Source organism: Squalius cephalus (assembly GCF_949319135.1).
Source record: "Squalius cephalus genome assembly, chromosome: 20".
NCBI classification, from domain to species: Eukaryota; Metazoa; Chordata; class Actinopteri; order Cypriniformes; family Leuciscidae; genus Squalius; species Squalius cephalus.
The window spans coordinates 31,680,663-31,706,923 of NC_137141.1; the positions used below are offsets into that span (position 1 = coordinate 31,680,663).

The window sequence follows — 26,261 nt, forward strand, 5'->3', positions numbered from 1 at the left end:
ATCATTGACTCTCTAGAGGTCGACCGATAGTGGATTTTAGCCACAATGATAACTAGGGTTGGACCACGCTGGCCGATAACGATGAATCAACTGTTTTTAAAGTGGAAGCTGAACGAAAACAAACATAACACATGAAAAAGTGCTGGACTTTTATTACAAAACAATACTGAACCATGAAAAATATTAATATATTAATTATACTTTGATCATTCATGTTAGTTTATAGTGCATTAACTAATGTTAAGAGATACAAATGTGAAAATGTATTAGTAAATGTTGAAATTAGCAATGAACAATACTTTTATTAACCTTAGAAATTGACTCTTATTTTAAAGTGTTTTTTCAGTGTTTCAACTGCAGAAAGAAGTCAACAAAACAGCTTATGAACAATATGTCAAGCAATGTTACATTTAACTCAGGAAAACCATTCAATGTCAGGTAGAAATAAAATAACCCATTTAGCTAAATATATTCACTGTATTAGTCATTGCATTTTTACTAAACCTGTTGTCTTCATTATTTATGTGTCATGAAAACAAGTCATAGTCACCGTTTAAATGTTTATATTTCATCCACGAATTGGAGTAGAGACATAAATACATCATTAAAAAGTTGATATGTACAATTGAAATGTTTATACAACCGTTTTTATTTGAGTGTTGGTTAATAAATACATGCAATGAATTAATTGACTATTAAATGAGATTTATTTTCCGGTTCAGTTTTCAGCTAAATGAAAACTTTCATTTCGGTTTCAGTAAATATATATTATATATACTAAGTAATACAAACATTTCTGAGATTCTAAATTAATTAATACTAATTATTATATACATTTCTACCAAAAAGTGCCCGTTTTGAAACTCAAGGAATCTTTGATATTTGGGCTTCTTTAAATTTTGGTCTAAAAAAAAAAAACGATCATGGAAATGAGGACAGAAAATTATATGATATAACTCAAACCAACATTTGTCCATCATGAGCACCAAGGTTCAATGTATGCGGAACACATGGACTAACCACGAGCCACAACTCCTCCTAGTGAAACATTCTTTACTTGAAAAAAGGTACAGTCGTATTAGCATTATTCCCACCTGCTTGCTTGACCTTTGCGACTTGGTTCTCTCTGCGTGGCGATGGCTGAGGAAGTGCTGAGAGTGCGTCGAATTCCTTAAAACAAACACAAACATCCACTGAAAAATGACAGTTTTATATGAAAAGGGCAATGTCTAAAAACTCGTCAGTCATACAAGATTTGACAGAGGAGAGGGAAACAGACAGCAGTAATGGCTCACCTGTGAAGGAATAGTTCATCCGAGACGAGGACAGCTCTGACAGACAGTCCACTGAGCCATGAATCCTGCTAGTTAAAACAAAGTGAATGTTCAGTATTACTTCTTCCACTGCACTTGAACAACTGATGCTCTGGCAGAAAACTGTCAAGACACATTATTTTACCCTTGCGTATACTCTGTTAGCTGTCAAACAACAAATTTATCACTTCAAAATAGTGACAGTCACATGGGTCTATTTTGACAAATGCTTGTCAAAATTGTCACAAACAATTTGACATGTAAATATGTAGCAGGAACAAAATCACAAACCTTTACACGTTAGGATTGGGGGGTGGGGGGGTGATTCTCCAACGGACAGGTAAAAACTCTTTGAAATGAATATCTTTGAAGTGAACATGAAATGGTACTCGAAACACATTTTACTTCCATAATTTGATGGAAGCCAGACTTAAATATGAGCTTAAAGACGACAACACATTGACTTGACTGCCAACAACCCTGTTTGAGGAGGCATTAAAGAGGATGTGGGGGCTCGTAATTTAGAGTATGACAATTCGATTTTTTGTTTTTTATATTTAACATTTTTAAAATTACATTATAATAGTCCCAACAAATGTTTGAAGAACTTCAAAAAATATATTAAAAATAATTATGGACTATATAGTAAATTACTATAAAAAAGTCTAACAGTCAAAAATAGTCCGAATGCAACGTAACAGAGAGGAGAGTAAAGATGGAAAGCTCCTAAAGCTTAGTTTCATATAAATTCATGGATAATTTGTTGTTTTGTCATTAGTGAAAATCAATATTGACCTTGTATTTGAAAAAGGATGCTCATATAAGAAACAATACTAAAATTCAGAGTCAGTTCATTCGCATTCGGAAATCGACTATTTTTGACTGACAAAATGCCGGCGGACAGTGACACAGCTACAGTGAGTTGTTCAAAATCTTTCTTTTTAGTAAACTCTGTGTACACAAACAATGTTCTCAATGCTGGAGTTCATGTGTAGAGCCCCTGGTGAGACTTCCAGCAAAGTTTCATGTTGTGTCGAGCCTTCTTAGTGTTTTAAAAATAGCGATTTTTGGTGCTATCATAGAAGTTAGAGGGAGTAGCATGTGCTGGCCTGGAGGAGAGAGGACAGATATTGTCTAGGAAAGATGTTAAAGTGGAACATAAAGTTTCCGTTGCGGTGTTCACATCCAGAGATGAGAATCGTGTGGGTGAGGGAAGAGAGGATGACACAACATAGGAAAGATGGGAAGGAGAAAGTGAGCGCAGGTTTCGAGGATTTTGAGGAGTACTGTTTCTAATGTTGTATCGTTTTTAATGTTGGTTAGGGAAGATTGCAGGAATAATAGCAAATAAAGGTAAATTTAAAAAGAACCAAAACTCTTCAGGTATGCTGAGATGATTTGAAGTCTTAAAGGATAACTGTCGCCAAAAAGCAACCTAGGGTCTTTTTGTTAATCTACCCGAGGCAAACTTTCGTTTAAAAGCATAATTAGAATGGAAACGCCACTTTTAAGTTTGACCGTATTTTCGTTTTTGGTAAAATGCCTTGTGAATGGGTTATCTGATGTTCTTCGTGAACACCGGACCAAACTCAGGGCAGCAGAGAGAAAATGGCGCAAATCAGAAGACCCATCTGACCAGAGTATGTATCAGTCTCTGCTCTCATCCATCTGTTGAAGTTCATGCTGCTAAATCTTCAGATTTCCACAACACGCTTCAAACACACGCACACTTTTCAAAACATTCAACTCTCTCCTCTGCCCCCCTCCGCCACCACCCACCTCCTCTTTAACTGCTGATGATTTTGCTCAGTTCTTCACTGACAAAACTCCAGCAATCTTCTCTCCCTATCTAAACTTCTCCTCTCCAGTCACCCTACCACCTGCCCTCTAGATCCCATGCCCTCACACCTACAAGCCATCTCTCCTACACTTTTACCAGCACTCACACACACATCAACACATCTCTCCACACTGGCATTTTCTCTACCGCATTCAAGCAGGCTCAGGCAACTCCACTGTTCAAAAAACCCACATTAAACACATCACTTGATGACTGAGACGGCGCAAACTTATGAATGTGCGCATGTTAAGTAGGCCTCAAGTAATGGTTTATAGTATAAAGTTTCAAGTTAATATGTTTTGTTTCAAAGGTTATAATAAGTTTCAAATATTAGGCAAGGCAAGGCAAGTTTTGGGTTTCAGTTCTAAAATGAATTAAGAGTAAAAAGATGATACATAGATAAACTTCTCATTTGGCAAAACACCGCTATATCATATTTTCTCAGTTTTACTCTGAGATTTTCCCATGGTGATTTCACTGTGTCTGTGGTGTTCTTTCAGTGTGCCTAAGAAATCTATTGAACCTCTCCAATAGACCCGATTTTTCCCTAAAATTGGACAGGAGGAGCTCTGGGACTGACTCACGGGGTAACCTCAGGTTCACTTTCCCATTTGTCCGCACCCCTAAGAAGCTCTATGAATGTTCATTTCATTAGTATTTATTTTTCTCACACGCACACCGATTGTTTCGCTTCAGAAGACATTTATGGAGTCATGTGGGTTACTGTCGTGTTCATTTTGTGTGTTTTTTTAAGTCAACTTTGAGGGTTCCATCCACTTGCATTATATGGACTCGCAGAAATGAATTGTTTTCCTAAAAAAATCTTTCATTGTGTTCCACAGAAAAAGTCAGCCACAGTAAAAAAGTCATCTGGCACGGCGTTATGTTGAGTAAATGAAAGAGAGAATTTTCATTTTTGGGTGGAGAATCCTTTTAAGACGAGGAAAATAAATTAAGAAATAAATAGAGGCTATTTCAATTTGAAGAGCCTCTGACAAAATGAAAGGAAGCGGTTGGGATCTCTCTGCCGGCGTGTCTGAGGCTGCCCCGAGGGTTAATTAAGAAGACACAATGAAAGAAAGCTTTTAGAACAATGTGCTTATCAGTCGCTCAGACCCTTTACAAAAATACAATGGGAAAGAAAGAGTGGAATATGGCATAGGTGAATGGTTCTGAATTAAGAATATATGATTCATGACAGATGGAGAAGATACGAACATTGATCATTTGTTGAATAACCAGCAGGGGAATAAAAGCAGTAAAAGGTACAGAGGGACAAATGGAGGGCAGACCGCTGTCGATGGGAAGGATTAAAGTCATAATGGAAGACTGACTGGAGAAAAGTAAATCGAATACAAGAAAAAAAAAAGGCTGGATATTTAATTAAAATAAAGTAGAAAGGAAGTAATTCCTTTCCTGTCAAATTAAAGTCAAATAAGAAAAAGTCAAATATAAACTATACTTTCTGAAGAAATGTGACCAAACTTGCCACTGTTGGGTGGCTCCCAGGGCATTTCTATGCAATTGCTAAGGCTCCTCTTTTAAATACTATGGGATTTTTCACAAATGTTATTGTCTGCCAGAAGTCCAATTGCCAAAAAGTAAGCCAACAATAGTCCCATCAAGTTTATCTGTGATACCAGAGTGGCTGGTAAATGTCTTTTGAGGACAAGGGCAGGACGGTTATTTTCGGTGGGGACCGTTACGTCCCTCATGCAGAAATGACTTACAAATGTCGATGCACAATCTTATTAATGCTTCTGTACAGAAAGGTCGAAATCTCAGTTCAACAATCAAAGACAGTCAGCTAGAAATAATCACGCTAAAAGTCAGCAAGATACCAGAAATAAGACTCAGTTAAGATGCGGTTATTGCTGCAAATTCTCCACGGTGCACTTGCCTCTGAACTCGTGAGGGTGGGGCGAAGACTCCGTGTTTAGGAGGACAGCTGAAGTATCGTACTCCTCCAACTGATCCGTCATTCTTTCCGCTCGGCTTGTCCAACTCAATCCCCAACCAAAATCCTGTCAGGGACACACACACACACACACACACACACACACGCACACACACACCGTGTATAAGCACACACGTTTTGAGAAATGTAGCGATTCTCTTGCCGACCTGAGCTTTGGTAAACAATCTCCAATCTGTCATCTCTCAGTACAGCTCGAGCCTAAACAAACGAATACCAAATCCTGCGATTTGAGTAAATCCAGCTATTCCTTCCAAAAGCTCTGTGATGCTTTGTAATGCAAGGACAAACAGTTGCTTTTTAGTAAACAAAGCACAAAGCACAGGGTGAGTTGTATTCTATAAATGTGTGAATACCAGATGAAAAGGGCACATTGAGAGGAAGATGGATTTCACCTTAAGGTACCCTATCAATAAAAAGGCACGGATAAGATCCATGTTCTTTAAAAAAAAACAAAAAAAAACCTTGAGTAGAAAGTCATTACTGTTTTGTTGAAGTGGTTCTTTTCCAGCAGCAAAATTTAAGTCAGCTGCTTACATTTCCAAGTCCAAAGCCTCCATAAGCAACTATCGACTCCTGGCATGTGTTCGGTTGAAAAAGATGTCAAGCTTCATGCTGCATGTGTTTCATTACACAGTGCTATGCATACGTTTAGACACCCATGCTAAAGTTGACTAAAAAGAGGAATAAAAAAATCATCTTTTGGAAATTGAACTTAATGCCTTAATTAAAAAAATGAGGAAAAATCCAACCTTTAAGGACACCAATTTTCTTTGTGAATGAATAATGTATCGTAAATAAATAAATGTTCTTCCTTAAAATACAGGGTGCATAAGTCTGGACTCCCCTATGTTAAATTCCCATAGAGGCAGGCAGATTTGTATTTTTAAAGGCCAGTTACTTCATGGATCCAGGATACTATGCATCCTGATAAGGTTCCCTTGGCCTTTGGAATTAAAATAGCCCCACATCATCACACACCCTTCACCATACCTAGAGATTGGCATGGTTTTATTTCAGTTAGCCTAATAGCTAGTTTGATTTGCATTGAGAGATGATCTTATGGAAAGTACTCCATGCCAATCTCTGGGTGGGTGATGGGTGTCTAAACTTATGCATAGCACTGTAGAAGTGTAACGATGGTCAACCTTAGCAGGGGTTGGAAGTGCTTACGGAGCAATAGCTCTCATTCTGTCTGAAATATAATTGATTTGTGTTAATATAATTTGGTAATAAGACATTAGTTTTCAGTTCAATACTGGGCACTTCCAAGTCTTACATAGCCTCCTCGTCTGTGCACATTTTTATTTTTTTTTTTAAATATGGTACCCACAAAAACACATAGATTTTTTTGTCCTCTTGGGTAAAATAAGTAAATTGTAGCGTAGCTGTCGGGCAGAGACCTTGTACAATTTTTTTTTCTTTTTTTCACAAATCATTAATATTGGTCACTCTTTACATCTGTCTGTGGGTTTTGCAAATATCTAACTAATGAAAAGTATTAAAAAGAGCATGTGACTAAACCTCGTAACTCCATTGGATCCTCAATCTGTCAGTCAAACCTCGTAACTTCACTCAAGAAACACTACGGTCTTAAATAGAATATCACTTAATTTTTAGTAACATGGGATTTTGCATGGGAACATGTGAAAAAGCTTAATGCCCACACAGCTACAATAAACTTTATAACCTGTGAGTTGATGAAAACGTAATGCGATGGACTTACTGCCTCAAAGACATGTCTAAAAATCTCAAATTCACCAGTCAAAAACCTTGTAACTCAATTTCAGCTTTAAGTTGGTAAATTGTAACTAATATAATGACACAGGTGTCTGACCATATATAAAGACATTAGTTTTATTTAAACTATATGGTAGATGCTTGTCTCATGTGTACAGTAATGGTCAGAATTATTGGGACCCTTGGTAAACATGATCAGAGAAGGCTGTGAAAATAAATCTGTATTGTGTATTCTTTTGATCTTTAATTAAAAAAATGTGAAAAAAAATCTCACTTTTCATTAGAGTAAACAAACTGAAAGCGGAGGGATATCACATTATGAAATTTTTATTTATTTTTTCTCTCTAATACACGTTGGCCACAATTATTGGCACCCCTAGAAATTCTTAAGAGTAAAATATCTCTGAAGTTTATTCCCATTCGTATTAACATTTTTTTTACCACACCATGGAACATGAAATTGTTCAGCAATGACTTCTTGTTTCACAGGAGTATAAAGCTCGATGGTGTTTTAAGCCCCCAATGGCTCCTTAGAGGCAGCTAACCCTACCCTCAACCTTAAACCTACCCATCCCCTCGCTGCCTGGAAGGCGCTGTTGGGGGCTTAAAACACCAAACACCGAGTATAAATATGAGGAAACAAGGCCAAAATCCCTTAATCATCCATCACAATGAGTAAAACCAAAGAACAATTAATCCATTCATTACATACCATATATATATAGTTCTGATGTGCAGCAAAAGATTGTTGAGCTTCACAAAATAGAAAGTGGCTGCAAGAAAATTGTTAAAAGTATTGAAAATTACCATTTCCACCATCAGGGCAATAATTAATAAGTTCTAATCAACTAAAGATGTTACAAATCTGCCTGGACGAGAATGTGACTATATTGTCTTAATGCACAGTGAGGAGGAGAGTTTGAGTGTCCAAAGACTCTCCAAGGATCACAGCTGGAGAATTGCAGAAATTGGTATAGTCTTGGAGTCAGAAAGCTTAAAAAAAAAACTAAAAAACCAACCGTATCAAACAGCACCTACATCACCACATGTTGTTTGGGAGGGTTTTGAGAAAAAAATCCCTTCTCTCATCCAACAACAAACTCCAGCATATTCAGTTGTCAGACACGATTGGAACTTCAAATGGGACCGGCGTCTATGCTCAGATGAAACTAAAAAAAAGAGCTTTTTGGCAGCAAACCCAACAGATGGGTTTAAAGCAAACATGGATAAAAAGGTACCCCATTCCCATGGTTAAATATACTGCTAGATCTTTAATGTTGTGGGCCTATTTTTCTACCAAAGGTCCTGGACTTCTTGTTCACATGGTATCATGGATTCAATCAAATACCAACAGATACAAACTCAAAACCTGACCGCTTCTGCTAGAAAATATTAAAATGGGAATCAGCTGGATCTTCCATCAGGACAATGATCCAAAACAAACATCAAATTCAATACAAAAAAGGGTCACTGAGCACAAAATGAAGCTTCTGCCAAGACCACCCCAGAACCCTGACCTGAACCCTATAAAAAAATGAGTGGGCTGAACTGAAGAGGAGGAGCGCCAACATGGATCTGGGAATCTGAAGGATCTGGAGAGATTCTGTATAGAGGAATGGTCTCTGATCTCTTGTCACGTGTTCTCCAAACTCATCAGGCATTATAGAAGAAGACTGAGAGCTGTTCTCTTGGCAAAAGGAGGTTGCAAATAGTACTGAATAAATGAGTGCCATTAATTGTGGCCAATGTGTTTTGGAGAAAACCACATTTCATAAAGAGATTTTCCCCCCATTTTCAATTTGTTTACTTCAACGAACGGTTAGATTTTTGTGATTATTATTTTTTTTTTTTTAATGAAAGGATTAACAATGCAGGTTTATTTACACAGGCTTCATTGTTCCCATTTACCAAGGGTGCTAATAATTCTGACCAGGACTGCATAATGTATGTTATTATATTTTGTCCTTGCTGTGCATATAATTGAGCATTGGCTAGTGTAATATGTGTCCTAGTAAGCTATCACATACTTCTCTCCAAATCTGTTTTTAGCTTTTCCAATTGATTTTGATGAAATTACTGTGCTTCCTGCCACATGAAAGTGCTCTCCAGAAAAAGCTGAGTTCAACAGCACTCAGGGGTCATTAATTAGCAGACTAGAGTAAGCGTTTTAAGGCTTTTTATGGGAATAGTTTAGCTACTCTTGTTTTCCAAACCATGAACCAGCAGCATTCAGGCATACATATTCAATCGCATTATGTCAAATAAAATGTATTTAATGAACAAATCTTCAAATATATATATATATATATATATATATATATATATATATATATATATATATATATATATATATATATTATGGCAAGCCGTTCAGGAAATAATTATATTTATAATATGAAGTCTGAATATATAGAATGAAAGTCTGAATATATAAAACGAATGTCTTAATATATATGGAATGAAAGTCTGAATATATATATAGAATGAAAGTCTGAATATATATAGAATGAAAGTCTGAATATATATATAGAATGAAAGATATAGAATGAAAGTCTGAATATATAGAATGAATGTCTGAATATATAAAATGAAAGTCTGAATATATATAGAATGAATGTCTGAATATATAGAATGAAAGTCTGAATATATATAGAATGAATGTCTGAATATATAAAATGAAAGTCTGAATATATATATAATGAAAGTCTGAATATATATATAGAATGAATGTCTGAATATATAGAATGAAAGTCTGAATATATATAGAATGAAAGTCTGAATATATATATGAAAGTCTGAATATATAGAATGAAAGTCTGAATATATATAGAATGAAAGTCTAAATGTATGTGAAAGTGTGAATATGTGAAAAGAAAGTGTACATTTGACAATTCTCACTGAATAATGTGTAGCTTGTTTTAGCCTTTTGAATTGTGATTCGTTTAAAAATGTCATTCCCTGAAATTTTCCAATACTTTGGTGAGCTACAAGACTTTTTTGCAACAGTTGGTCATACTCCAAACAACATAAACAATTTGGAGTCAACATCACGTCATCTCGAGGATCATATTTCCATTCTTGCAACATTCTTAGCGCTTATGGGCAGTCATGTTCAACAAAATGTTGCTGAAAGAACATTATGCATCATTCTCGAAGGAATTTATGAATCTTATGAATTCACCGCATTCGCTCTTCCGCGATGAAATAGCGAATTCATTTCTTCATCAGTAGAACAATGTAGAGTACGGTTGCCAGTATTTTGGCCCGTACACGCATTCGCCAGGGTGTTAATTAGACGATTGTTACTTAAAATTGCTGCTACTAAATTTCGTGCATTGTTCAAAATGTGTATAAAAAATAGTAGATGAATAACACAAGATGGCGCTGATAACATCAGATTTTCATTCCATATATTCAGACATTCGTTTTATATATTCAGACTTTCATTCTATATATATTCAGACTTTCATTCCATATATTCAGACATTCGTTTTATATATTCAGACTTTCATTTTATATATTCAGACATTCATTCTATATACAGTATATATATATATATATATATATATATATATATATATATATATATATATATATATATATATATATATATATATATATATATATATATATATATATTCAGACTTTCATTCTATATATATATATATTCAGACTTTCATTCTATATATATATATATTCAGACTTTCATTCTATATATTCAGACATTCATTCTATATATATTCAGACTTTCATTTTATATATTCAGACATTCATTCTATATATTCAGACTTTCATTCTATATATATTCAGACATTCGTTTTATATATATTCAGACTTTCATTCTATATATTCAGACTTCATATTATAAATATAATTATTTCCTGAACGGCTTGCCATAATATATATATATATATATATATATATATATAAACACAAGCCTTAATACAGCGGTGCGTCAGCTCATGGCACACTGGCTTATTCAACAAAATACAAACTGATGATAAAAAAAAGATCCTTCAAAGAATTAACAGTATTGAGTTTTTCTCCCTGTTTTAAAGTATTAAACCCATGTGTCTCAACTGTTTATAATCCACAGTGCTCGCTGAACCTGAATCTTGATTTTATTAGGTTCAATATCAGCTGAGTCAGCATTCGCAATCATGGACAATATGCAATAAATGTTGTTCTCAGTTCACCAATCTGTATAAATCTGTTCTCCATTCAGTCCTTCACTCCTGACTTTAGTAATAAAGGGGTTACACTTTATTTTAAGGGAGCACTTGTTACAGTGTAATTATGCATTGTAATATTTATTATCATGTTTTCACTATAGTGCTAGGGTTAGGATTAGGGTTAGTTGCTTAATTATGCAGTATTTACTGTTATTACTAAAGTAAGTACATGTTTCTTTTCTTTTTTTTCATTTTAACATGCTACTTACAATACAAATGCTACAATCTAATCATTTCTTTTATTTGGCATGCCTCGAGTTTTCATTTGTGTAATCAAAGCTCTAAAAGGATGTAGCCGAAGGTTCTTGGAACACAACGAGTGTCTTTGAAATTCTGCAAAATATCTGATGTATTGCAGTAAATACAGTGACTAACTTCACAGTGCTGAAGAACTGCTGAGCTCACCTGAGAGTACCAGTTCCATTAAGCGGATAACCTTTATACGGTATACATTTAAAAAACTGCTGTATTCAACTTAAAAACCAAGCAGAATAGCAGACATAAAGTCCCAGCAGAAAGACAGGTAAAGTGTGCGACACGTTAAGTGCCTTTTACTCATTTATAAAATGTTTCTTTATCCATTGTGTGATATTAGATGACTTGGAACATTTATGCTGCTACTGAAATATGGCTCTCTTCATCCAGAGGTTACATAAAGGAGAGGGATCCAAGTACATTGACAAAGGAGTAGCCATTGAATATCTCTAAATGTGCAATTAACCCCGACCCTTAGCACACTTTCCTGAGCTATCGTACACTGCAGGAGATTGTTAGAAAGGCAATAGTGTCATACCTGGAGCAAAACTGGTCTTCCCGAAAAACCGCACAATCCCTGTCCTTTGTCCCACCACCAATACACGCTCCCCTAAATGCACATCTGAGCTCTCATATGCTGTGCTGCTGGCTGAAGGGGTTCTGCTGCGAGCAATTCCTGATGAAAGAAAATAAAAGAAAGTTTTAATATTTCAAAACATCTCATAATCTCTAAATGCACTAATAAAGGGATAGTTCACCCAAAAAGTGTGTTACTCTTTTGGCTTAAGTCGACTTGCGTACAGCTGTCTGCCGGAAGCTAGTTATTTTAGTCAATACAGTTTTAAATATGGATATTTTTCTTACATGAACTTCAGAAGGCCTTTATTAACCCACCAGAGCTGTGTGGAGCACTTTTATCATGGATGGATGCGCTTTGATGGACTTCCAAAAAATATACCCATTGACTCCCATTATAAAGCCTGGAAGAACCAGGACATTTTTTTTTATTAAAAGTCCGATTGTATTCGTCTGAAAGAAGAATGTCATATACACATAGGATGGCTTCAGGGTGAGTAAATCATGGGCTAATTTTCATATTTGGGTGAACTATCCCTTCAATATCCATCTAAAAACATCACCACACATTTTACATTCAAAACCTAGTAGAGAGTAGGGTAAGTTGCATCAATCGTTAACATGTATCATAATATGTATGTGTCATGTGACCAGATACTTAGAAAGGTTACTTAGAAAGTTACAGAAAGGTTACAGTTACTTACATTAAAAAAACCTTCTCATGGCTAGTTCGATAGATATCTTTACACGATGCAAATAATGTACACTGCAAAGACTCTGCAAATGGATCATGCATAAATAAGTATTTATATTTTAATTATTTTGATAAACAACTCACTTATGTTCATTTATTTGCTGTGGGATTAGTCTTTGCCCTGGAGGGTGATGCAAGGTTCATGTTTGGAACCTGTGACTTTGTGATAATGATGGTGCACGTTGCTATTTACAAATACATATTCAAGGCTAATTACTGTAGATTGTCAAAAGTAATGTACCAGAGTGTGGGGTGGCGGTGAGGGAACGGGAGGGCGGAGGAGTAGATATGGTGCTCGGAGGAGTCCGTTCCTGCCATGGGCGCAGAGGTGGTCTTTGTCGTGGTGGTGGTCTTGGTGGTCGTCTGGAAGCTTGTCTGGAGTCCAAAGAAGAAGAGGAGGTGGAACAACTGAGTGAAAGAAGACCTGTGCAGAGGTGAGAAAGGACAGAGTGGAACTGTAACAAAGCAGATTTAAAAAATGAAGAAGATTACCACAATTACTACACTTTAGGATTACAGGCACACACTTTTGGGGGAAACAAGAAAATGCATGCCAAATTTGACTTCATTGATCATAAAGTTGTAAATTTATGACACTTTTACTGGGTCTCTACGAACAGAATTTGACAAAATTTGACATGCATCCTAAGCATATCCTGATGTCTATACCAAGTTTTGTTATGCTTGGACTTTGTTTGGATGGATATAGAAAAAAAAATTGTTCATTCCAAACAGCAAAAAATAAATAAAATAAAATAAATACTGGAACGTTAAATGCATATACTGTAGTGTAGGTATGGTCACATTAGCAAAATTGTGCAGGCAAAAAAGTTTCACTGTCTATTGTGTTGCGATACATGAAGCACAGCTCACACAGAAGCCACTTTTAGATTCCCCCTTTAGATTTAATATAAAACTATAACTAAAACAAAACAGAGAATATAATCATGCTGACGATGTACAGCAGGGGTGTCAAACTCAATTCCTGGAGGGCCAATGTCCTGCAGAGTTTAGCTCCAAAAACACCTGCCTGGAAGTTTCTAGTAATCCTGAAGAACTTGATTAGCTGGATCAGGTGTGTTTAATTAGGGTTGGAGCTAAACTCGGCAGGGTTGTGGCCCCCCAAGGAACTGAGTTTGACACCCCTGATGTACAGTGTGTAATTAATGTTGATGCATGACACCGGCGTTACCTCTTGAACTCGTCAGTACTGTCTCTAATGGCCATATCGCTTTAAAATACGATGCGTTTTCTGGTCTGCGCCGACTCGCACATGATTCACTCTGTGCTCTCGTGTCTCTGGACCGGAGCAGACTGTGTGTTTGCTGTGGCGGTTTATGTGACACTAAAGTAAAACTAGACTTCATTTGCCACAATCGAAAGCATATTTACTCTGTATGAATCGTTCCCAATCCCCTATATACAGTAGTGCACTGCGCCATTCACCATGTAGAAAATAGTAAATGTGTGAACAAGTAACTGATTTCAGCCACAGCTTCAGCGTTTATTTATAATGAAGAGGACGGGACTTCAGATTATAGAAGCATTTGATTGGACAGAAAAAAATGCGTTCAGGAGTGGAGGTGTTGTGTGGTTGTGTGCAGCTTGTTTCTGGTCTCTTCCAGCAGTCTCTCCAGTGTGTGTCCGTGTTGTTCTCATCCAGTCCCTCTCTCACCACCCTCAGCTCCTGATTGGCCACCTCCGGCAGAGCAGAGCTGTTGTAGTTGTTGAATGCTGTGATAGCTGGTCATATTCAGAAGCTGGTGGATGTTGTTGGTAGTTTCCTCTTTAAACAGTAAGTCCTGCTCCAGCTCAGCGATGTTGTCTCTCAAGGCCTTTATCTTGGGAGATGCAGAAGTGCTGATGTGTCTGACCCCAGCTCAAGAACTCCTCTGACAGACAGTGTTGGTGTCCGTTGTGTTGCAGAACCCCCCCTCTGTGCTTCTCTTAACTTCAGGATCTTTCTTAATCTTCTGAACCTCCAATTTAAGGTTTTTGAAGTTCCTCTGGAATTCATTAAAGGCTGGTTTCTGGTCCCTGGACCATGACTGTCCCCATTATGATAGAGGTTCACAATCAGCTTTGTGACGTTGTCTCCTTCCAGACTCTCTCTCTCTCTCTCTCTCTGCGCACAGATAATGATTTCCGCCTCTTCTTCTGAGTTTAAAATTGTTTGAATGTGTAAATTGGCAAGATGAAACACGTCTAAATTATAAACTTTCACTCTATGATGGTTAAATTTAGCAGTTAATCCGTGAATCGCATGCGTGCCGAACCGTGGGGCCTAATCAGTACGGATCACGTACGGATTACCACATAAAAAAAGGTTTGCAAGGGGTTAAATTTAACTTGGTTAATTTTAGGTTTATTAGAAATTCTTTATCAAATGAGACTGCAGAGATCTATTTTCACTCTATGATTCTTTCTCATGTCACATATTGTTTGACAAGCTGGTCTAATACTCATTTGATAGTTTTAAAACCATTAATTTTTTTTTTTTTATAAAAAAACTATTTAGTTTTCATCGTCACATTTTAAATAAGTATAACTTGTTTAGCTGAGAAAATCTAATTCACTTTAAAGATGTTTGTTTAGTTCATAAGATTATGCATGGTTTGGCTCCTCCTCCTCTGGCTGTTTTTATTCAATTTAAATCTACTATTATTAATAATAATAATAATTTCATTCTAATTAGTAATATTTAAGTCATAACAATGTATTTTTTTATCTTTCTTTTTTGTGTGTGTATATATATATATATATATATATATATATATATATATATATATATATATATATATATATATATATATATCGTCTTTTTGTATAATATGTTTAATTGTATTTTACAGAGTTCTAGTTCTATTATTGTTGTAATGTTTTACCCTTTTCTCTAGTTTTAAGCCTAATAACATCTGGCAAAGGGACTACCGATGAAAACAAGCCTTCGGGCTAATTTGGGTACATTTACATTCACGAATGTTGATTAATGTACGCTGTCCCTTTTCTAAATAAATAAATTAATTAATTAAATTAAATAAAAACTGTGATCCATTCCATGCCTAATTTACAGTAAGTTAAAATTTAACACACCCACGCTGTTACTTGTGTCACCAATATTGTAAGCTCTCACTGAAATTAACTGACTTTTGGCCCCTTTGACACTGCATATTGTTGTCAATATGAATGTCCCTTGATGAGACAAATGTTATAAGTTCATTAAGCTGCCATTCATATTTGCAGGAGAAGCATCACATGAATTAACGCTAGATTTAATCCAACTAAGTTTTATAAATGCCATTTTAGATGGTCAAACCAATTAAATAACTAACCAGTGATTATTGAACTAAATAATTAGCATGATAAAACAGGTGAGTAAAGCCCATTTTTTCACAGAAAAATGAATATAAAAACTGAACAGGCAAGTATCTGACACAGAAATTGAGGCCTGCCAACATCTAAAGGTCAAGTGACATGTTATGAGAATGCTGCATCCCAGTTGACTGGGTGAATTTCAAACAATTTATTTTGGCTGAATGACAAAACTTCAAACGTTCCTTGAAAAATAACTAAATAATATTCTATTTCTAACATTATAGGAAGGATTGGCATAATAACACTACGTTCAGTCAGCATTTTTGGCAAAATCATCACCTCGTTGGTCTACAGATATAATAATAATAATAATAATTCAAAGGTAGCTGCTGATATGGCTGATACGATATAATAATGATATATGATATAGCTCAGATCCCTTTTCCAATGCAAGCATATGGGATTTTGTCTTCTATTTTATGGTCTGCCAGAAGAAAATCATGAGCCTGATGGCTTTGAAAAATACCATCTCCTCAACAAGCAGTGATTTGATTTGAGTTATAATCCATGTCCACGGCTCAAACTGTGCGGGACGAGATTTATGGCAAATTTGAATACATACTGTAGGGTAAGAGGTTTGTTTATTTTCGTTGCACTTACAGTAAATTCTAATAAAACACCAAATTACCAATAACATACCAGAAACCGACATTTATCAAAGTCACTTTGTTTAATTATTTTAGCATTCCAGCCCTTTTAAATGTAGTCTTTGAAGCTTGTCTGAGTTCCAGCCAAATGTTAATCGTACGGAAGCATGGAAAAGTGCCCAAGCCTTGGCACAGCATTGCAGACATCTAACAAGACCTAAAAACGTTATCCACTGCACTTAAATGACCAAGAAATAGGCCACACGAGAGAAGCAGCTTTAACCTTCCAGCTCTTGGAAAGCAGTTTGGAATGAGGTCTCTCATTAAGCCATCATATTCACAGACCTTCATGGGCTAAAGAGTTCATTAATGAAACAAGTTTAGAGACTAATTGATAAGCGAGAGCCAAGACTTTTGGAATTTACACAGTCTGGTGTTAAAAGTCCAAAAAAAGTTATCTAAACCCAAAGTGCTGGACCACACTCATTTAGGAAATGGCAGTGGTGTTGGAGGAATGTAGAACACATTTAAATTCAAGGACATCATCTTTTTACTGCTCTTGGAGGTAGAGAGCATGAAAAGCATAGACTTAAAGAAATGTTACTTCAAAAAAAAAAAAAAAGCAATGATATCGCAAACACAAGCAATATAGTGTTGAAACTGACAAAAAGCCTTTGCTCTTTTTCTGGTTGTCAAACATTAACAAACCCAGCAGTCCATAGTTAAAGGTGCATAGTTAATGATTTATGAGAAACACTGTTGAAAGTAGGGCTGCACGATGTATCGTTTTACCATCGATATCGCGATGTGCGCATCCACGATAGTCAGATCGCAGGATGTGCGATGTCAAGAATAGGTATCGTAGTTGATCCGCGATTCATGATCCGTACGGGCCAGCTACTCCCCGGCCCGTAATGCATGTGATTCGCTGATTAATTGCAAAGTTTAACCATCATAGAGTGAAAGTTTATCATTTTCATGTGTTTTTAAGTCCTGTCAGTTTAAACATCAAGCGCAAGAAGTGTGCGCACGCAGAGCTGGGCAGACACAAAGTTCAGTGCTCTTTCTCTTATTTCTGAGCTTGAACGGACACGAGAATTCAAAATTAAGTCAGAATGCCCGTCTCGGTGAAAATCCTCATAAACACAGTCGGTTATGCAGGGGTTTTCCTGCATTGAAATTTTTTTGGCAGCCGCCAAAGCGAATTTTTGTCCCGCCAAAGCCTTATTTGATCGGTGAGTGATGTAGAATAGAATGACTGCTGCGCTTGACAGGGCGAGAGAGAGAGAGAGAGAGAGAGAGAGAGAGAGAGAGAGAGAGAGAGCCCCGGCCACGCGCACACACTCTCACCGTCATCAAACAACACGAGTGCTGCCTTGCTCTCTCTCCCTCGTGCATATTAATCAAAATCAATTGATGGTAAAAGGTCGGAAGACCAAAGTTTCACGTGGAGCATTCAGATATTTTTTTTCTCATTACCGTGGGGTGTGAATTGTGCTAAAATGTGCCTTATCTTCTCTAAAAACATTCCACACATACAGCTGAAATAAACCACAATTTCAGTAAATGAAAAAACCTATCCAGTGATGAAATGTTTTCTGTGTTGACACAAATCTTGTGCGATGTCCTAAACTGCCGAGATAATCACACAACGTGTGCCGTAGCCTACACGTCCACTAATGACATGTCCGATTCATGAACTAATGACTCCTTTGAACCGATTCACTTTAATCTGGTGAAATTGGTTTCATATCGCAATATATATCTCAGAAAAAAAAAAAATATCGCAATGTCATTTTTTCCCATTATCGTGCAGCCCTAGGGGGAGGAGAGAGAGTGAGATTTGAAGAAAGACTGTAGAAAGAGAGATGGCTGAGAGACATTACAAAGGAGAAAAGCTCAGAGGAATATCACTGGAAAAAGAAGGGATATGATCAGGCAAGAGCTTTAGGACCCACGTTAATAATAGAAAAGCTTTCCAGCACTGGAGAGACCTAAGTGGGAAGAGCTGGAAACTGATGTGAGGTTGAGTTGTTTCTGATCCATTGGTTTTGCTGTTTCACAGAACCAAGATTTTCTGTTGCTGTAATGTTAGCTCTAGTAGCAGCACAGTTTTTAAAGTGTCATTGTTTGTCTGGAGCTGCTGTGCTGCTGGCGACTAATAACTATCTCTTGCTTGTATACTCTTGTAAACTGTATGTTCATGTTTTGCTCTTCCTTGTTCATTTGTCATCTTCACTTTATTTTACATAAAGCATTATTTTGCTTGGTTTCAGCAATGATAAAGAGACATTCACTCTTGCATTGTGTGTTTGTGCATTTTAAGGGTGGAGCAATGAAGGGAGGGGTGTGTTTGTTTGAGTTGATTTCAAATATCAACAGTGTTTCTCAGAAATCACTTACTGCACCTTTAATGTCATGAACTTCACCTATAGATGGAGTCAGGCAAAAAGGAAATGTTAGCTTTGAGAAATATGACTCTTTGCAGATGCTACTTGATGTAGTCTTAGCTAGTGCAATTAAATTTTGAGTAAGTATATAGAAATACTTTTTGAGTTTTGAAGCCACAGTTGTTCCGAATCGTATGAAACATGTACAACAGGGAATGTACATCATGTCCGACACCACAAAAACAAAAGCATCAGAATCATTAGTTCCGTACACAAGGCCCGCTCAAAGAAGTCACATCCACTGGAGTGTTACGGCACACACTCTCCAAGGACCCCTTAAAATGCTAATATATGCACAATGAGAACACCAAAACAACCAAGATGGTGTCATCCCTGACCTTTACAAACATTATTAAGACTAAACAGTTCAATATTAGCACTGGAATAATATTGCATAAACAGACAGCTATTACTAAAGCAGAGCAAACACTGTAGATCATTATGAATCTGTACTTGGCTACACTAGAGGTCTTGCTGGCGATCTACAGGTAAGATATTAAAGTAAAGATATTGTGTTTTACTGTGAGTTTACCATGGGCAAGGAGTGTTCTTACACAAACTGGAGTATCTAAAAAATAAAATATTTTAATTAAATTTTAATTCATTATTTTTTTTAAATGGCAAAAGCAATATGATAAAAGCCATATAAATACCTGTTACACATAATAATAATCAGAATTAACAATTCATCCACCAATTAATATTGAAGCAATATTACAAAAAACAAAACAATATCACATAGAAAATAAAAATAAACACTTTTATCCTTATATAGAAGTGTGTTCTGTTTATTAATCTATGTTTTGGCTGCTAAAAAACTGATTTAAAATCAGCTCATCTGAGAAAAATGAGACTGAGACACTACAGGTGGATTTGAAAAGAATAAAGTTTGACTGAGATTTGTTTGGGAACATTATTCATGCAGACAGTCAAACACTTTTAGTCCCCCATACGTTCTCAGACTCACAGGAATAAATTTAGAACATATTTATTCTCAACAATACATATGCTGCATATGTCAATAAAATAGATTTTCCCTTTGTAAAGTCCTAATTAACTTTGACAAGCTGAATCTTGAGGACAAGCAATTTCGGCACCATTAAAACATAAAGCTTGCATAAATTGTGCACTGTGATGTGCTGAACAAAATAAACAGTATAGCAAAATGCAAATGAATTATAAAAGAGTCCATGAAATCTGGTTCAGTCCATTTAAATGTAGTACGAGTGTTTTAAAGATGCTCAAAATGAGAGTAAAACATTCATGGCACATCTTATGAAAGTCATTCTTATGCAGCTCACCCAAAACATTTATGGCCCACCCTAAAGCAAAACCATTAAACTCGCGCTAGACTTATCATCTGTCTTTATGGATCACATTTCTCAAAGAAATAGCCTTTTATCATCCTGAAATCAACAAAACATAATTTCAATCAAACATAAAAAAAAAGTTTTCTCAGTTTGCAAATTATGTGGTTGAACTTTTAGAGACTTCAATGTGAACTAGGTTTCTATTTTTATTGCAAAAATAAAATACATTGGACTGATTTCGTTTTTGGGTGAACCTATTTTTATTTTTTTTTTCAACCAAAATATTTCCATGTGCATATATTAACAATGTAATACATTTTCTGAATGTTTTTTTAGCACATGTCTGACCCCTATAAACGATTATTCGCCAAATATCAAAAGTTCACTTCAAAAGGAAATTGAGATAGTTGTACAACCAGATAAAATATAAAGGGTTAAAGCAGGGACAAACACACAGCTTCTATCCCCCGTTCCTTTTCATGACAAATTACAGCCAGTTTGTTCAGACCGATGTGAGGACTGCTCATTAAGCTTGGCTTCATTGGACAATCAATCAACAGGGAACACAGAAACACACCAAGGTACACTATTCAAATCACCTTGGGAATAAAAAAGAGAGAGGAAAAAAAACGCCTTGAAACGGCACTACAGTAATTAGAGGACAACGTGGAGCCGTCGTTTCTTCCGCGGTGGCTGCGAGGACAGTGACATCATTAAAGTGTCATTATAAACACAATGTGTTGCTTGGATATGGTTATTGTGAGCGCGTTGGAGGTGGACGGCTGCACGCGGAGGCTTTTGGTAATTGTGTGTTTGAATGTGCATCATAGTTGAAGTTGGCCTACAAGTGACTCACAAGAGCCCTAGAAAGCTTTGGCTTCGGTCTCCTTCCTTGGATGTGCGTATTAGTCTTAATGCAAACAGCGTGACTCAACACTGAGTCCTCAAACCAAAATGAAAATCAAGAATGTAAAAAGGTGCAGAGATAGAGAGGAACATGACCGAGAGGTTTAAGAACAAAAAAACAGTGGGTGGGCATAACAAGGCTGCTTATAAAATATGATAGTGCCTCTTTGAAAAGATTTGATAATTATTTCAGGTCTTACAACTCTATGCCAGAAATTAAGTTCATGAATTAATTACAAAGAGTGATTAATTGTTCACAAATATGTAAAAATAGTGCCTGTTTTGGAGTGAAAAAAATTGTCTGGGTTCTCTCCCTTCAAAAATAATAATAATACAAGCAATAAATAAAACTGACTACTATAGTTAACTAAAACTAAACAATAAAACAATTTTGTCACTTGCTAGTTAAAGTTTTAATAATTTGATTACTATATGTTTTGTCATTTTATTAGATAAATAATAATGAAAATAATACAATGTAACGTAATACAGTAATATCATTATTAAAACTTTCAAATTAAAACAAAAAACAATAAAATAAAAACTAATTCAAAATATTTTAAAAAGCTATAATGGTATCTCAGTGATACTAAATTAACACTGCTGATTGACTGACTAACAAAAGAAAACATTATAATTTTAATGATAACAATAATATTAATTATTATTATTAGGACATTAAACTTTGATTTTGAATTGTTATATTTTTATGAGAATTAACAAACTTTGCAGATAAATTCTCACGAAACCTCTAAAAGTACAGACAGGCAGGTAATAAAAACAGAAAGGGAAGGAGAAACAAACAAATAAAATAAAAAAAGTATGAGAGAAAGCAGAAAAGCATTTTTCGTATCACAATGCCTTAAGGGCTTTTCATAAAAGTGTTTTTCCACACAAAGCTATTGAGATCCATATGTCTGCATTTAGCTGTCTGAGTGGACAATACCTGAGCCCTAGAGGAAGACACAGCGGAAATGCTTGTCTAGGAGAACAGATCAACAAGTGAAGGCCGCCCAACACTCAGCAGGACACACAGACGTGTGTCTAGTGTAACAGAGGTGATGAGAGGACCTGCTGTTCATCAGCATTAGCGCACTAATGGAAGCCTGTGTGGGAACACCATCTCTCTCTGCAGACGTATATTATGAGAAACGCGTCGGCGGTCTCGGCAGCTTACAGGATATTTAGGTGTGTTATGTTTACTGTACCTAAAACTGATGCCCTTAGCACTGTGTGGGGGAGATATGTTTGTCAGTAGTTAATGCAATCTATCCTTTGTTCCCCCCATCAACATCACAATTTTAGACTTAGAGATACAGGTCCTAAAACTGGTCATGATTAAATGAGCTTTTTCACAATTGATATGGTCCTGTAGTGTAGGCCAGACTATGATTTTATGAAAATAATAATGCTCACGATGAATATTTAAGTAGCATCATGTCAGCAAGAGACGCTGTTCTGAAAATCAGCATGACTTTTATTCGCCCGCAGATAATAACAGCCAAGCATGACTGCAATTTAGATTTGTTTTTTAAAGTTAAATTGAAAGGAAGTAAAATAATGTGTAATTTTAGGCAATATTGTTAATTAGTCTATTTTTGCCAAGGCCACAGTTCCAAACATTGCATGTCTCTGAGCGACATACAGTAGTGGTATTTGGTAACTGGATGAATAAATATTTTTGAACAAATTGGTTGAGTGAATAATCCAATGATCTGCACGTTTCTCCTACAGAAATTGTCACACCCCTAGTTTTTTTTTAGGTATAAATATTCCATGTAGTTATTGAATTAATACAAGGTCACAAAAGCTGCACAAACAATTACCATAAAGAAATTAGCAAAATGCTAATGCTAAAATAGTTTTAGAGCAAGCGTAGGATTTCACTACAGAACAAGTCCAATTTTCAAAATGTCAACTTCCCTTGTATAAAACCCCTCTGAGGGTTGTCTGTCATGGATGATAATGGAAGAGTTTAAATGAGTCATTTGTCCTCTTTCATGTGCATATGTGACAAAAAAGGGAGTTTATGCATGTTAGAGTGATTCACTTCACACATCGGTGGGTGTCGCGCCTGTGTAAACGGCCCCTAGGGTGAACGCTGTAATGGCACACAAGTGACGTTAGCTCCCTCAATGATTGCTCCATTTCTTCAGTGCTCACATGGCTTTTTATTGTCTCTACAACCCCGAAGGGGACAGAATAAAGTGGTAACACCAACAGCTTTATCACCACTATCGCTGTTCACACTCGTGTAAGTTTATTTATCAAGCAGGTCCTCTGGGATGGTAATTAGCTTCGAGTCTGTGGTGGCCACTGGGTTCCTCCTGATATTGGGTTTGTGAGCTGAAAAGAGGGTCATTAAGCAACCGGGTCAGTGAGAAATGTACCTGTGTTGACTTTGGACGTGACCCGCGCCAAGTCGATTCGTCTAGGGTGGGGGGTAGGAGCGGAGGGCTGGCGAGGACTGTATTTTCGTCGTTCCGAGAGTTTGCTGAGTTTAGAGAGGGGGGCAAAGATTCCTGGAGAGGGTCAGAGAGAAATCATTTTGTTAGCGACTGAGGACAGATAAGAAAGCAAGACCCGGATTGTAAGCTGAGATAGAATTGAAAAAACATGAAAACTGCCAATGAAAAATGGCCAACTGATAAAAAAAAAAAAAAAAAAAGTCGGGTGTCACCAATGGCCTCATGATATGATGATCCACATTGGGCTAATTGTGATACATATGTGAAGATTCCATAAAACGTGTGTCGCAATGTGAAAAAGCAATGTGTGTCGATATCTTAATTACGGCAAACATGGCAAACTTTTGTCCTAACGTGTACCACATAAAAAATAAAAAACACAATGCAAGGACTGAAGTATCATTGTAACATTTTGAGAGAACCTATCATTGTATATAACAATATGATTGTATCAAGCATGTGACCGATAAAATGTCAATATCAACGGTTATCCTAGTTGAACAAATATTCGACATGAAATAGACAACTTAATTGCTCCAGGTTTGCATGCTGGTTAATAAATTAACAAACTTCCATAGTAAAAATTACACTCACAAGCCACTAGTTATTTCATCATGTCACAATCATGGCTGGTTAAGACAAATACTAAACTTAAAGGGCACCTATTATGCAAAATTCACTTTTACATGGTGTTTGAAGATAAATGTGTGTTGGCAGTGTGTGTACACAACCACCCTAGAATGATAAAAATCCACCAAGTGCTTTTTTTAAAATCCCCATAAATCATAAGCACTGTCTCAGAACAAGCCGTTCTCAGATTCGGGGCAATGTGACGTCACTTTGCACAGGCCCCTCCCACGACTGTTGATTGACACTGCAGTTTGAGCATAGACCCTCCCTGAGTGAGCTGGACACAGTCCACCATTGTTTCCACGCTGGAGCAGCTGTAGACAAGAATGTCTCCTAAGCGATTGAGGTGTTTTGTTGTTGGATGTAAGAATGAACTTAGTCTTCATTTACTCTCGTTGTTACTCGAGGATGGATCTGTACTGTTCGTGATCCAGCTTACAGTCTCCGGAGCGACAGGCCTAACGTTACTGACCACGGCAGAAATTAAAGTGAGAGCGCGCACTTTCTGACAGCTCATCCAGTCGTGGATATACAGTTTACTGGTTGATTAAGCACCCACTGAAAAGGTGTGTATATATTTGTTTACTGTTAGTTCTAATGAGTGTTTTGTGTATTTCGCTGTGTATGTTGATGATAATGAAAGGGAGAGAGAGAGAGTTTATGGATTTATGAAGACTTTAATGCGCACTTATATACTGTGTTTATTCAGCTCTTACTGTGATTCTCTGGAGTAAAACTAACGCTTCATCTTTTGTGTGAGGTACAATAAACTTAATTGAACTCATCAGTATATTTTGGTCATCATTCGGACGGGGTCTGCTACAGTAGGCTTGTATTAAAGGAGAACTCCGGTCAATTTTAACATTGAGCTCATTTTTTTGTACATTTGGAGTGCTGTCAATACAGAGAACAACGACAAAAATCGGTGTTGCCTACACCGAGTTATTCTATTTTTAAAATTTGCACCCTGTTGACTTCAATGGGGCAAGTACTAAACCTGCTTTTAGCCTCTTAACATCCTTGATGTGTCATTACAAGTGCACAGAAAATGTGAGTGATTCCTTCTGAGTGAACACGAGTGAGTCTGACTGCAGTAGATGTGAAAGATATGTATAAAAATGATGTTATTTAAGCCAGCGCAAATACCTTTGTTTACATCCTGTTTTTCGGTTGAAGTCCAAAGTAGTCGATTGCCGAGTTCACGCGCGTGATCATAGGTATTAAACCTATGCATGTGAACTCTGCAATCGACTACTTTGGACAAAAAACAGGAAAAACAGGATGTAAACAAAGGTATTTGCGCTGGCTTAAATAACATCATTTTTATACATATCTTTCACATCTACTGCAGTCAGACTCACTCGTGTTCACTCAGAAGGAATCACTCACATTTTCTGTGCACTTGTAATGACACATCAAGGATGTTAAGAGGCTAAAAGCAGGTTTAGTACTTGCCCCATTGAAGTCAACAGGGTGCAAATTTTAAAAATAGAATAACTCGGTGTAGGCAACACCGATTTTTGTCGTTGTTCTCTGTATTGACAGCACTCCAAATGTACAAAAAAAATGAGCTCAATGTTAAAATTGACCGGAGTTCTCCTTTAATAGTGGATAAAAGCAGATGACAAATAACCGTAATAAAACTAAACGATACCTGTTCTATCTCCATACAGCATATATTCTCTGGCTCTGTGGGCATTATTGTCCGACTCGAGTCGAAATGAACACCATTACCGAGAGTTTCTGTTTTGATATTATCAGATGAGATTGTCCTGGCTCTTAGCGTGAGCTCCTGAGGCTCCGCCCCCTGGGCCGGCAGCAACTGTTAATTTGCATTTAAAGGGATACAC

General features: G+C 36.5%; 1 protein-coding gene across 2 annotated transcripts in view; it reads right to left on the minus strand.

Annotated features, from left to right (window-relative positions):
- The window catches only part of LOC307147856 (CAP-Gly domain-containing linker protein 4), a 50,962-nt gene that overhangs the window by 2,345 nt on the left and 22,356 nt on the right, over nucleotides 1-26,261 (minus strand). Inside the window, exons 9-14 of one of the 2 annotated variants that reach the window (XM_079852899.1) lie at nucleotides 23,704-23,835; nucleotides 12,927-13,109; nucleotides 11,894-12,031; nucleotides 5,054-5,177; nucleotides 1,296-1,360; nucleotides 1,095-1,170 (exon numbers count right to left, since the gene is read on the minus strand). In XM_079852899.1, coding sequence (XP_079709025.1) covers nucleotides 1,095-1,170; nucleotides 1,296-1,360; nucleotides 5,054-5,177; nucleotides 11,894-12,031; nucleotides 12,927-13,109; nucleotides 23,704-23,835 — 718 coding nt within the window. Of the gene's footprint in view, nucleotides 1-1,094; nucleotides 1,171-1,295; nucleotides 1,364-5,053; nucleotides 5,178-11,893; nucleotides 12,032-12,926; nucleotides 13,110-23,703; nucleotides 23,836-26,261 lie in introns of both variants that reach the window. The other variant, XM_079852898.1, reaches the window with a different exon arrangement.